Source organism: Anopheles bellator, chromosome 2, assembly GCF_943735745.2.
Source record: "Anopheles bellator chromosome 2, idAnoBellAS_SP24_06.2, whole genome shotgun sequence".
In the NCBI taxonomy this organism is placed as follows: Eukaryota; Metazoa; Arthropoda; class Insecta; order Diptera; family Culicidae; genus Anopheles; species Anopheles bellator.
In genome coordinates this window covers 76,417,853-76,431,845 of record NC_071286.1, presented here as the reverse complement: position 1 = coordinate 76,431,845, position 13,993 = coordinate 76,417,853, and the positions used below count along the sequence as shown (strand labels likewise).

General features: G+C 48.8%; 1 protein-coding gene across 6 annotated transcripts in view; it reads right to left on the bottom strand.

Moving 5' to 3' along the window:
* Nucleotides 1–13,827, bottom strand: part of LOC131211549 (sodium/hydrogen exchanger 3) — a 27,728-nt gene extending 13,901 nt beyond the window's left edge. For 3 of the 6 annotated variants that reach the window (XM_058205051.1, XM_058205052.1, XM_058205056.1), the window contains exons 1-13: nucleotides 13,291–13,827; nucleotides 10,647–10,923; nucleotides 5,090–5,864; nucleotides 4,658–4,875; nucleotides 4,494–4,577; nucleotides 4,225–4,433; nucleotides 4,028–4,153; nucleotides 3,782–3,963; nucleotides 3,148–3,283; nucleotides 2,239–2,253; nucleotides 627–683; nucleotides 472–549; nucleotides 259–331 (exon numbers count right to left, since the gene is read on the bottom strand). In XM_058205051.1, coding sequence (XP_058061034.1) covers nucleotides 259–331; nucleotides 472–549; nucleotides 627–683; nucleotides 2,239–2,253; nucleotides 3,148–3,283; nucleotides 3,782–3,963; nucleotides 4,028–4,153; nucleotides 4,225–4,433; nucleotides 4,494–4,577; nucleotides 4,658–4,875; nucleotides 5,090–5,864; nucleotides 10,647–10,923; nucleotides 13,291–13,722 — 2,662 coding nt within the window. In that variant the 5' untranslated portion in view covers nucleotides 13,723–13,827. The remainder of the gene's footprint in view (nucleotides 1–258; nucleotides 332–471; nucleotides 550–626; nucleotides 684–2,238; nucleotides 2,254–3,147; nucleotides 3,284–3,781; nucleotides 3,964–4,027; nucleotides 4,154–4,224; nucleotides 4,434–4,493; nucleotides 4,578–4,657; nucleotides 4,876–5,089; nucleotides 5,865–10,646; nucleotides 10,924–13,290) is intronic. The other 3 variants (XM_058205057.1, XM_058205053.1, XM_058205054.1) reach the window with 3 other exon arrangements.
* Nucleotides 13,828–13,993: the final 166 nt, after the last annotated feature.

Sequence of the window (13,993 nt, the reverse complement as noted above, 5' to 3'; positions counted from 1 at the left end):
ATAGGTGAAAAACACGGGAAACGACCAAAATACGAGTACGAGATACGGTCAAAAACTGTAAACGGTTAGGAATGAACTTCGTTTTACCTATTTCTAATCTACGGTACTTGTTAAGACTGTGAGAATGTTTTCTTTTACTTTTTTTGCGATTTTCTTGATCGGTTAGTGGTGGTTCTAGTGGTGGTTGTGGTGGTGGTGGTGGATGGTAGTCGGTAGTAATCGTAATTGTGTCATTAGTCATAACGATATCATTCGTACCGTTCGCAAACTGTTTCGCGGACCCGTTCTGCGCGAACTCCGGGAACGAGACGTGGTTCTGCTGTTTGCCATCCTAAACGGGGGAAGAAACAACTACATTTTACACCGTTCTCAAACAGTTGGGCCCCACTGTTGTGCCCCGAGGAACCGAGTAACCCGAGTGGCGGTTGCAATCGAACCGAACTCGATCGTCGCGACCGCGGTCTGACCTACCTTAACCCGTTTGCTTCGCTTGTGGTGCTTCTTTTCGCTGATCATGCGGCGAATGTTCATTTGCATTTTGTAGTTGACCTAAAAGCACGGAAAGACGGAATCCAGACGCTAAGCAACGCTAAGGCAGCGCTTCCATGTAACGGCGCATACGGTACCTGTGTCGATAGATCCCGATCGTCAACGGCGTGACGACTGTAGCTTAGTCTTCGAGCCTGTGGGAACGGGAAGGGAAACGAATTTCAGTCCCTTTGTTTAAACTGTGCACTAAATGTTTTAACTCAAAACTTAATGCGTTAAAACTAATCAACGACTAATTCACTGACATAACAAATCGCTAAAATCGAACAGCACGAATATTGCTTTTTTAACATGGCACTATGTTTCGTCTTTGGTAAACATATCGACTTCGGGCGGTCCTGTTCGAAGTAACATCGAAAACGAGCGCCAGCCATAAAAGTCGCAGCTCTTCTTCGCAGATGCATTATCATGTCAGTTTTGTCAGTTTCATTAGCTTTGGCCAGCGACATATTAGTTATGGTTATGTGGAACACTCGCCGGCCAAGAACGCTGGGTGTATTATTAGATCACTGCAAAATGTTCCCAATAATCATGCAGTCCCAAGAACCACGAGTTGGATGTTATGAACATGCTAATCTACAACATTTCTAAACGTCAACAAGTTAGGCACATGATGTTAATCTAGTGAGCTGCGCGATAAGTATGCGGTGATGCAATTCGATGTGGCGATCATTTCGAATTGATCGATGCAAACTAATATTCTGGAATGTAATGTTGTACGTTAACATAATGTCCGTACGAATGAATTGCGAGAGTCGTCGCGCAGTAACAGTCAAAATGCATTAACACGAATCAAACTCTATGCGATGTAACAGTCTCGATTTTGTACAATGTTTTATGAAACAAATAACTGGTGTTTGGAATCATATCGGTCGAGTAAAAATGAGCCTTTTCTATGAAACAATAGAAGGTTTTTCTACGGACACATATTTACACGTTACACGTGCCGATTTCGGCAAACAAACCATAGCAAACGTATTTACAGAAGATGCTTGCAGTATATGCTTCTCGTAACGGGGTTACATAAACGGTGTGCGTAACATTGTAAATGGAATAGCTAAGAAGGATTCGAAAATAGTGTTCAACAACGCATACAAATCGCACCTTTACTTGCTGCATCGTTGTTGCCACACGGGGTGTGTGATTTCGTGGTGACAACCCCGGCAAAGGTACACATCCGATCACGATCGATCGCGTGATTAGTGTTAGGATATCAATTAGGTGGCACACAGACACACACACATACAGTTACACGCAAACAGAAAGAGAAAAGGAGAGAGAAAAAACACAGAAGAATACATCACGCACACCAACGAATAGGTACCGGTTAAGGGTAAAAGGATCAGGAAACACAACGATCGAGAAATCAATAGGAAAAACGTGTTATTGGTTCGCTCACGGCGCTCAAACGAGATCGGTTAGAGGGTGGTGTGCAAAGTAGAAAACGCAAAAGGTGTTTAAACAACGCAACAAAACGGGTCAGGCCGGTTCGGGCAGGGAACAATGGACAGGGGCCGTTCGAATAGGCCGATTAGGTAACAGATTTTTGAAGCGCACATTTAGCGGTGAAACACAAAATTGGGGCACCCAAGCCGCACGTCCACGGGTGCAGTACAGAAAGAAAGGAACATTGAACATAAAATTTGAGAGAGTCAAAAAGAGAGTTATGTAGCTAAACCATGTTCGTACCGTATGCAGTGAAGCCTTCGATTTTTGGTTCAATGTTTTTTTTTGGTTTGTTTTTTAATGGACGGAACGAAATACACATGGCCACGAAGGGCGGATGATGTCCAATGTCGGGAATGTTGGTTTTTCGAATGACGTTGGACGCGTTTATTTGTGGCACCGAATGGTACATGATGTGGCAAGCGGGGCGCGCAAAGAGATGTAGCCACGGGCGGTTTTCAAACGCCCGCCCGGGGATGTGTTCGAATCGAAATGACAAATGTTGCGCCGATGTTCGGTTTACGATTCGAAAAGCGCGCGTTTTTTATTTTTTGGTGGACGCAATTTTGATTTTTCGTACGTATTTCACCATGGCGAGACGGAAGGAGAAAAGAAAAAGAAAAAATATGTTTTCATTATGTGGAATTTTAACATACCAATGTAATAATATTGTTCTGTTGTTTTTTTTTTAAATACACGATCAAGGGATGAAATTGGTGCGAAGGATGGTAGAAGTGCTATGTACAACGATTCGTTGGTGCATCGGAATAAATGCACTAAAGAGAACTAATAACTTGAACAATTTTAATGGTTTCTCTAAAGCAGCGTTGTGTGGTGGTGAAAACGAGTGTTCGCTAGTGTCGCATTCCCGAGGAGTGTCTCGCTAGTGTCTGGTGAATGCAATCTGTGTGATCCTTTCTCATAAACTACACAATAGCCTTCCGCTAAGAGCAATCTGCAGGAACTGTGTCTAGTGCGTGTTGTGTTGCTTAGCGTACCAATCAATAGTAAACAGAAGTAGCTAACGGATTTGCTGTCGAAGCTTTCGAATCGATTCCAATGAAAACCACAACGATACGGTGCAGTGCAGTATGACTTAGTGCTAACTCGTCCGGACGAACCCGAATCAGGCTCGAGAACGGAGCCACTTACCCGGCGGTACGGTTTCAGCTCTTCCGACAGCAAGTGGTGTATCCTGGCGTCGGTCAAGTCTTTCTTCGATGGATTGTAGTCCAGCTCTTGCATGTCCAGGTTACGGGTGGAATTTTCCAGATTCGTAAAACTAGGGCTGAGGGTAGTAACGGGTAAAATATTAGCTTTCACGATAGCAGACCCCGGCAGACAAGGGCAGACAAGTCCCCTGCCTGCCGGCCATACTGAACACGCTCAATACTACACAACACTGGCACATTCTACTCTTACGTTACGAAACTAATAAATAGATGCATGTACTTCGCGCAGCATTAGCTCGCAGTGCCTTCAGCCAAATTTGAGGCCGTATTTCAGCAGCATGTTGCAGCGAACTACATAGGGGGTAGTAGGTAGAATAGGAGCTACTTGTGAACTGAAACCTGTTGCTGTTGCAGAAGATAGTTGCAATGCTTGCAGAAAGCCAGAAACCAGAGGGCAGCGGCCGGAAAGTGTAACCAGGTGTATCTACGGAAGAACCTCAACAGAAAGAAACAGCAACTCGACGACCAATTTACACAACCATACGGACACAAAATACACACACAAACACACATAAATTCCGAGTTCATGCATCGATCTATTAATTCCGCGTTACCATGTGCCGAGCATCGTGGCGCCGCACCTGCCGCCAAAGTAGGACGTGTAGTTTCTAAATAATGCACTCATTGATTCAGTTCCAGACATTTGTCCGATGGTGGATGGGTTGCGCCGCATGTAGTCCATGGCGTCGCGCATCGTTAGCTTAGAGTAGGTTTCCAGGATCTTCGGTTCCGGACCCTGGAAGAGGCAAAGAAAGGTATAGAGTGGACGTTCGTCAAGATGATCGAGAGATGTGTCTCACCTGTAAGTTCTTGATTAAATATGGACGAATGAACCTATTGTCGAATCTCTTAAACTTGTCGCGTATGTTGTAGTTGCCCGTCTTGCCGACAATGTCCTCGATACCGGCCATCATGTGATCCATAAACTGTGGTGGGCAAACGTGAGGAAAAAGAAGAAGTTAGGCAGCAGTCCCACCAGAAGCACTCTGGCTCGTACCCTTTCGTGAATGCGCTCGTTCATTGTCGGTTTGCGCTTGCTCGACCGCTTCACGTTCAGGATCTTGACTAGCGGCTTGATGGTGATGCCCTGCAGGAACACCGTAAAGTAGATGACGGCGATAGTCGTCGTGAGGAACATGGGCTGCAGCGGGATGTGATGGACGTCGACCAGCAGCACCAGAGCGAACGCTACCGCTCCTCGAAGGCCTGGAAAGCGAGAAGCCGGCATCAGACACCGAAAAGACATCAACTATCCGCAATACTCACCTCCGTAAGACATAACAAATTGATCTACTTTGGTAAGCTTGTGTATCCTAAAACGATTCGCTAACGCTGACAGAATCAACACACCTGCAAATTTACGATGTACGCGCGGAAGGAAGGATCATTAAAAAATGCCACAATCCACTCTGCGCTCCGCCCCGGCTTACCCAAAATTCTATACACCGAACAGAAGATTATTGTCAGCAGCACGAACCAGGTGTTCCACACGTGCACATTGTTGACGGTGGCCACGCCGAGAAACATGAAGATGATCGTCTCCGCGGACGACGACAGCATCTTGAGCGCGTACTTGATGGTGGTGTGCGACTTGTGCGACACGTTCTGCTCCACGTAGTTCTTCATCGTAATGCCACAGAAGGTGATGCTGTGCGGGAAAGAAGACCAAACGAGCGCATAAGATTGGCACACGATGCAATTGCAAGACAGCAAATGAGTGCATTTACACCGGGAAATTACAGTGCACCGAAGGGTGGCCTATAATTTCGTGGTGTCGACAAGTACTTCCCGGTACTTTATGATCATGGTAATGAGGCACACGACATAAGGCTTGTTTGTTCAAACGGACCCCTGATACTTACGCCAAGATTCCACTCATGTGGAAAATTTCCGCGGTCATGTAGGCCAGATAAGCCATCACGAAGATGAAGATGGGTTCGATGACACGCACGTGATCGGTGAAGCGGGTCACCAGACCGGTCAGGAAGCCCCAGATGACACCTGCGGGAGGTCCAGTTAGTGAGGTGGCGTGGTGCTCGTTGGCGACCGGGAACTTACCGATGATGGTTCCGCCGAGCGCAACGACGAAGAACGACGCGATGCCGGACACGATGTCGACGGCTATTATTTCGCTGGCACCGATTTCGTTGTACACCTCGAACATGTGGTACATGACGACCGTGACCGCGTCGTTGAGCAGCGACTCGCCGAACACGACGATGTAGAGCACCTCGTTGACGTGGATCTCCTCGAACACGGCCAGCACCGCGACCGGGTCGACGGCTGCGACCAGCGAGGAGAAGAGGAAGATGTGCAGGAACGGCAGGTCGACCCCGAAGATGCCGGTCTGGCCGCAGGCCCACAGCGAGCCACCGATGGTGCCGATGTTGAATATCGTCCCGACCACCGCCATCAGCAGGATGGTGCCGATGTTGTCGAAGAACATCCGATTCGGCATGAAGTAGCCGGCGTCCAGGATGATCGGCGGCAGCATGTAGAAGAAGAACGTGCTCGGCGTGAGCGGCGACACGTGCAGGTTCGTGGCGTACCGCAGCAACACTCCGATGATCACGCCGACCACGATCAGCAGGCAGGACTCGGGGAACATGCGGCTCAGCTTGGGCGTCATGTGGAAACCTAACGTGATAGACAGAGGCAAGAGATTTAATAATGCTCGAAAAGTGCTGTACATACTTCTTTCTTTTTTGTACAAAGATTTAAGTAATAATAGACCCTAATAACACAAGCAACAGTAGCTACCAACTGCAACTGATGTAGGGGAAACATAGCTTACACCCGTTGTGACCGCACTCGCATCCTTTCTTTGGCCCATTAGAAAACATCCTTGACCTTTCCTTGACGCCAGCGGGCGGTGGTGCTGTTCGCCTTCCCCCGATGGTGCCATTTTTTAAGCCCCAGCGGCACTACGACACACTTCCCCGACGGAACACGACAGCATTTTTCGCTTAACGAGCTCCACGCCCAGCGGGGGAGCGCACTCAACGGCGGCCAATTGCTGCACCATCGTCTTATGGCTTCAAAGACGCTCGTTCAACCCTCGAGCTCGAAGATGAAGGCTCGCCCAACGGAGGCTTGCTTCCGGCTCGGGGGTTCCGATTTAAGGGATTATTAATGTTTTTGCTCCAGCCAGAGGTGCGAGGAGTGAAAAACAAACACCCGCATTATGCAACACACTTGATATGTGCAATTTTAAGAGACAATTTTCATAAGCACCGTACGCCAGTCGCGTAAACAAGATGGGGTCTGCCCGATGCAGCTGCGCATTTCGCATCGACTGCGAAAAGTACACAGACCGTTCTGTTCGAGAAATAGATACCTCGTGGCCGTGAAAATGGCTCCCACTTAGTATTCCACTCGGTATTTCGATCGTTCCAGCATCCGTGACCGTGCGGCAGGCAGGAAACTATCAATTTGATCCGGGTTGGGTGGCGATCCGTTCGGGAAAACAATCGTCTCCGGCCAAACTGTCGCGTGCATCATTTGAATCGTTTTCTCGTTTAAATTCTGCCCGATAACCGTAACTAACGCCTCTCGAGGGCCCGCTCGTGACCGGGCGATGATCGTGGCCGTTACGACGACACAGGGCTGATGATGGACTAAGTGTAATGAATTTCACACATCACTGGCCACGTCGCTGCCGCTGCTGCGGTCAATTGATGGGTTCCTCGGCGTGAGTGGCGTGAAGATCAAATATCCAATAACCCGGGAATGTGAGCGCGTGACGTTAGTGCACTGGCTGTGATGAAGCGCGGTAGTGGCCTCTGTCATGGCGGTTTCGAACGGTTACTCTCGACCGACCGACAAGGACTCAGCTCCCGTTAGGGCGCGTGTTCCGCTGCAAAAGCAATTAGCGCCAACTCAATCAAGCATCCTGTCGGGACGCATCAGCATCGCATCTCGGCCAGCCTCGGACATAATCCAATCGGCACGAGAAACGAGCCTTACAGTTTTGTGCCTCTGTTACTGGGCCATTTACGGCCGGGCTCTCCCAGAGTCCCGGTGATCCAATAAACACATTGATTGGTTCATGCGATGGAAATCGTTGATCGAGTCCTGTAGTATGAGTATCCAGCGCCGACCAATTGAAGACTCCGTGGCCATTCACCCTGCGTTACCGACGGCAGGAAGATGATGGCCGATTGCTGATTGGTCCACGATGGCACAGCGATCGATTGGAGTTGATTGAAATTCGATTTAAATAACCACGCGCACCAATGTGGCGCATAGCCACCGTTCGGTTGGGAAGCGCGTTTCCGAAAGTTGCATTTATTAATTTGTTTACTTACGATTCCGCACAAACCATGGCACGGCACCGTAGTCCTGGATGATTCCCTCCGAAGGTTAATATTGTTCTATCATACAACCCCGATTGATTTACTGCGCGGCACGTTGCTTCTTTCAGTCACAGATGACGAAACGACAACCTAATGGGCCGTCTGAGTTGTGTAGGAATAGGAAGGCTCAGTTACGCCATCGTCGGTCGGTCGGACGGTTCGAGGCACTCAAATCGTCTGTTGGCGCCAGTTGTCATTCCCGATCGATTGGCGCCGGTCTTTATGGGTTCAGAACCATCACGAACCAAAGGTTCGAAGGTGAGACACTCGCCCCACGACGGGACATGATTCAACGCGACTCGCGGCCGATAGACGGATTATCCGATGGGACTGGCTCTCCATTACTCCGAAGGAACCGGTGCGCTCTCCGATCGATTTTCTTCCAAATGTCACGTCAACCAGCCAAACAGAATTTATTGGGCCATCTAGGACCATCATCCGTCTAGGTGTGGGGCTCCGTCTACCGAACGACAGCAGCAGTGGCCGTGCAAAAAGTATCGCGAATTTTGAATTTCCGCAGGTTACGTATATTCGATATTCATCTTTGATTTCTGTCAATTCCAAGAAAATTCTTAAAGATTCTGTATGAAATTTTGTACGAAAAACAAAATTAAGATTTCGCCAATTACAGATAAAAAATCGCATCGAAGAAAGATCTCAACAAGATCAAAATGTGTTTTTGAAGTGCTTCCAGGATTGGAAAAACCTTCGGTACAAGTGGCACGACTAATGAAGATTATTTTAAAAGGGACAAAATATATATTCATGAATAAATAAATAATCTATCAAAAAAACAGAAAATTCGCAATACTTTTTGAACAGACCCCGTAGTTGGGGGGCAATTTTTACTAAAAACGGCGGCACCGTTTCTCGTGCCTGTAAGTGGGATGAGTTCTCTCGTCGCCACCACAACCACCGCTGACGGGGCGCTAATTACATGACATCCAAAAACATCGACCAAACATGCGCTAGGTGTGGCAATTATGGCCCATCAAACAATTATCGTGACCATTTGGGGTCGGCGGAGGCGCAGCAGATAGTTTGGGGATCCTCAAGGTCCGGACGGATCTCGGCTGTTTGCGGTGCTAGAAAGATGACAACATCGGTCGACCGGCACCGGCAGCCGGCACACAAAAAAACATAGAGACGAAAGGGGGCTTTACATAACTCGCTTGCCACAATCGAACCAACACCTGCGAATTCTGCGAGCGGTGCGGTCGAATCACTCGTTTTTATTCCGTTTCCTGACGATCTACGGCGCCCTTCATTTCTCAGGTCTAGAAGGAACCATTAGCCGATGCAACTCACGTCAATTCCACCGTTGCATGGCACGACTCACGATCGTGGCCCGTGTCATTTGGAGGAATAAATAAGATGAATCTCGAGACTGGCGGCTACTGCTTGGCGCAGTATCTCGATCGTAAATTAAACAGGAAACTCGCGGAAACATGCATGTTGGGTAATTGATAAACTATCCACGCGTTTTAGTATCGAATAGCATTGATCGCCACATCCACTGCTACGATATATTCGGATCCTTTCATATAATTATTTCTGAATTGTAATAATCGTGTCAAAATTAATGAGGCATCGAAACGAATGCTGATATTTAGTCCACAGACACTGTCACTGTCAGAGGTGCAGCAAAAGTCAACATTTCCACAAACTGCCGCCAGACTCCAGTTTGGGGAACCGGGTCCGCCAATCCGCCAATTAGTGACCCTTTGAGCCCTGTGCTCCAGAATTCCCGAGCTGAGCATCCAGAGCACAGAACGAGACCGTTCTCGTTGGCCGCCTAGCCTGATTGGGTTCAATTGCATTGCTATGCCGCTGTTGATGGATTATGAATGATGGCACGCCGTGATTGCGCGCGCCAGAAACCGGGAAAACGCCACCAAATGCGCCCGGCCAGCGACAGCCATGTGTTCATCCCTGCCGGCTACGTGTTACGATATTAATAAAAACGAATACGCAACTCTGCCTCGGTGTGGTCAGTGGCCTCAATTGGTTTGGTTTCAATTTAATTGATTCGAGGAATCACCAATCGAAACGCGCAGCTGCAGAAGTGGCAGAGCGGTTCTGCAAAAGAGTCGCGTATTGCCGTACGTGATCTGGGACGGCTCCTTCGGTTCGGACGAGATGAACGGAATAATTTGAGATTTGCTTCTTTTCTTGTAAACTCATACCGCAGTTTTTATGGAGCCATAAATAATGTGCTTCGGTCATGAACGAGAAGATCCGGAATGTTCCCAACGGCGGCCGCAGATTAGTGGCCAAAGATTTACGACAAATGACTGGTCGCTTTTCAGCAAAACTGCGTCCAACGAATGCATTCTATTTACATCGCACTCAAAGATTCAGATCGTCTCCGGTAAAGATCGGCCATGGTGCAGTACTTACACCGAACCGAGGAGCATTTTAATTTATGTTAAACAGACTTCTGGCCAACGCGTGGGAAACAACAGCCCCGGCCCTGGCCACGCTGGATGGAAGAACGTGTAAGACTGACGCATATTCCGTAGCAAAAATGTCGCCAAAATTCTTCAAACGGCTATTTTTACCCTGGCCTGTAGCGAAGGACCGTGAATGCCATGTCAAAATGCCAACCACAGCCAGGGCTCCGGCAGTGCATAATTATGCTGTGCCAGACGGACCAGGACCACGTCGCCGTTAGTCTCCTTTCTTTTAGAAAATCCATCTCTCGAACTGGCTGCAAAAGTTTCCTTCGCCAATACAACCTTAAACAGTTGAGAATGAGAAGATAACAGATCAAATTAATTAACTAATTAACGAAATACGGCCACAAGGGAGCCACCCTTCACTTCGACAGTGCAACGTGTTGGCAGCCCAGCTGGCAAGCTTCCAACGCAGGCTCCCCCCAGGAGGGGCACGCCACGGAATGTTTATTTGCATTTCTCCCCAGTGTCCCGTCCCGTTTGCCATGTTGTGTTACCCGATGATCCACCCAACTTGGCGGCGTCGGAGACGTGCGTCAACAACCGTCGGTGTCGTAACCTTATCCCAGGCAGCTGGGGTCCCTTCGAGCCTGGAACCGGAGACTTACCGATCTTCGCAATGCTGGCCGACAGTATCCAGACGCCGATCACGAACGGTGTTTCGACGCGCGAAAAGTCCACCTGCGACACCGGGTACCGCTCGACCATGTGTTCTCCGCCGCCCTCGCCATCGGCATGCGGATCCAGCTCACCGCCGTGGCCGCCATCGGACGGCACAGTCGAAGCAATAATCGGAGCCGCTTCGGCGGAACGTTTGAATTGACTCGCGCCCGCCAACGATCCGGCGTCGAACGCCAGCTCCAGAGGCGATAATTGACCGACGGACTGAAAGTGATATAGAAAATTAAAACAAAGTGCAATATTAGTGCAATGACGTGACACGTGAAGATAATGGACCATCATTCCCTGTCGATGAGTAATGCTGCTCACATCTTGTCTTAGAATTCATCGTAATAATTTTAAACGCTTGATTCCCGGGTATCTTAATTGCGCCGCGTGATAATCCAAGTAGAGTACCGAATTGGGGCTTGAAGGTGAAAGGGTTCCACTCCGAGTTATCACCACTGTCACGCGTAGCGCAGTATGTGCCATCGTTGACGCCGCGCGATAGATATTTGGGGCGTCCGCGAAGGACGTTATCAGAGCAGCGTGATGGCACCTTGCGGTACCTTGACGCACTCATTCCCATTCAACAACACAGCACATGTAGGGCAACGCGGCCAGTGTCACGGGTCGGTCACGCTCGGGGAGCTTTCCCAAGAACGTAATCGTAATGGCCTATGGACGACGCTATCAGCACTATCGGATCGAACCCCAAAAATCGAGCGGCACGATGTCCGTTAACAACCTTGGCCACTAATGGCCCATATCAGAGGCCCTTTTTTCGAGGCGTTGCGTATCACATTATCTTCCCCAAACCATCGTCAGCGGCTGTGTCAGAGGAGTCCACTTAGTGGTGAGGTGTCACGATCATCGTGATCGTGCTGATAATTGAAGCGACCGACCGATCAGTGTGTCAGCGAAGGCCTCGCCGTCCAGATGGGCACAGATCGTATAATCTAACAGCCAATTGATGGTCCACAGACGTCAATCGTTCGAAACGTGACGCTGCTCGCCATCCTACCAAGTGGCCTTCCAGCTACTGTTCTGCCACCCAATTCCGACGTTCCGTCCGGAATCACGGGAGAAACCACAGCCACAGCCTGTGGCCCTGGGTGCTGGAAAGATGAGATGGGAGCGATTAAATCATGGCCCAACCACACTATCGTTCGTGCTGGGTCCACACACCGGACTACTTTCATTGAGGCCTCGTCAGATTATGATGACGCCGGCTATTATCGGGTTTGTTTACTTTGGACGGCATCCACTTTTAGATGGGCGCGTAACGGAGCGAGGATAACGGCAGAGTGGGACCGGCACACAGTGTCAGGAACAGAAATAATATTTAGAAGCCGTGTCCGTGTCGTCGTAACTCCGGAATTAAATATTTTAATTAGAAATGGCCGAGTGCTCGAGTGTTGATGTCGAGCTTCGGGCAGACATTAAGTTATGGACACCTAAAACCCATATACCAGTCGCAAATTGGAGCGATTTGTGATGACGTTACGTTGGTTGGAGACTTGATAAGCTTATCATAGTTTCTCCATGGGTAAAGGTTCAACTGTCAGGGTGGTTAATAAGTTTTGCGCTCCGATAAGAAGGACAAAGTTTTATCGTTTAAATTACACTTTCTGTCAAGTCTTCCTGTTCCTATAGTCTTGTTCCAACGAAATTTCAACTTATGAACTCCATCCCTGAAGTGAAAATCTGGAAGGTGCATTGTCCAGATGAAAACGGAGACTTTTCGTCTGCAAACTGCGTTTTAAAGGCTACAACAGTAATCGGAATTTATGGTTTTACCAGTTGGCAAGTAATCCACAAACGAAATAACTTTCGCATCCTAAAAACTGATCCCAAAACCTTCTTGTTAGATTTCTGGACACGAACTCGTTTCGGAGCCGAAAAACCAGAATCACACCACTCTTTAGCCTCTTGTTTTGATTCAGGATCATGGTTTCCAAAAAGCTCTAAATGTTACCCAGAAAGTAGCATTTGAATGCGTTTTTGTCCCATTTTTGGTTAATGGGCACCCATTGAGCACACAGCTTTCTGAAACCCAATACTTCAGTCAAACGATTGGTTATACCGCTCAATGAGATGCCTAGGGCTTCTGATAAATCTATTTCAGTCACTTGACGATTTTCTAATACGATAGCCTGTATTTTTCTACGATTTCAGGCGATACTGCTGTTTTTGGACGTTCTTGACGTGAATCGTCTTCAAGACAACGACCACGTTTAATTTCAACATCCCATCTTTCTACTCTACTAATTGAAGACGAAGAGTCCTTATATACTTTCCACATTCGTTCATAAATTTTCTTCGCTTTTAAACCTTCCTAAAATAACAATTCAATCACTGAACAATACTTGATTTTTTCTCTGCTCTCTGTTATTGAAACGCAAAACTTATTGAGCAACCCAATATATTGCCGCAAACGTCCATTCTGGTAGTGGATGAAATTTGTCACAATTTCTAATCTAATTCCACGCTTTCCTCGCCACCGTAACGGGTGTGCCAATTTTGCACATTTGTGTAAAACGTGACATTGATATTAAATAACGGGGTCGGGGAGAGGCTCGAGTTACTTACCACCTTCTCGTCGCTACTACTGCTGGCCGCTGCACTCAGATTGGGCCTAGCTAGAACGAAGGCATTGTGGGACAGCAGGAAACTGCAGAGCACTACGTATGTACAGAGTTTGCCGAGGAGCAGGGGGCCGGTGGCCCTCGTGCGCGTCGACAGCACTTGACCCGCCTCCGCCAGGAACTGTGCCACAACACTGCCACTCGTCGGCGTAACACTTCTGCGGTCACCACCACCGCAGGTCACCGGGTGACACCGTGCCACTTTCGGGCCCATTGTTCCGACTGGGGCGTCTGCGGTTGGGTGGCCAAAATTATTAGCACCCACCAGCGGGGCCGGCACCACGCTCGGTTCGTTGGCCCCGTTGGTCCCACTCGGAACCACCCTCCTACAGGCACGTCGAGAAAGGTTAACCTCCTGCCGCAGCGTCACAGCCATCGTTACCGGGGACAGGGACCGGGAGCGCTTGAAGTTCTGCGACCGTGGCCCACTCACCACCACCGGCTGCTACTGTTGCTGTTGTTGCCGGTGGCCACTGCGATTTACACGCACACACATACACCGGCTTGGGGCGCGAGGACAACTCGTCCGTTCTTCGCGTCCAGCACACTCCACTAGGACCGGCGACGACTGGGGAGAATTTTAGGACTCTCTTGTTGGACCAGATGTTCTCGATTGACGGCCAATAATCCTCGGGGCACGCAGCGTT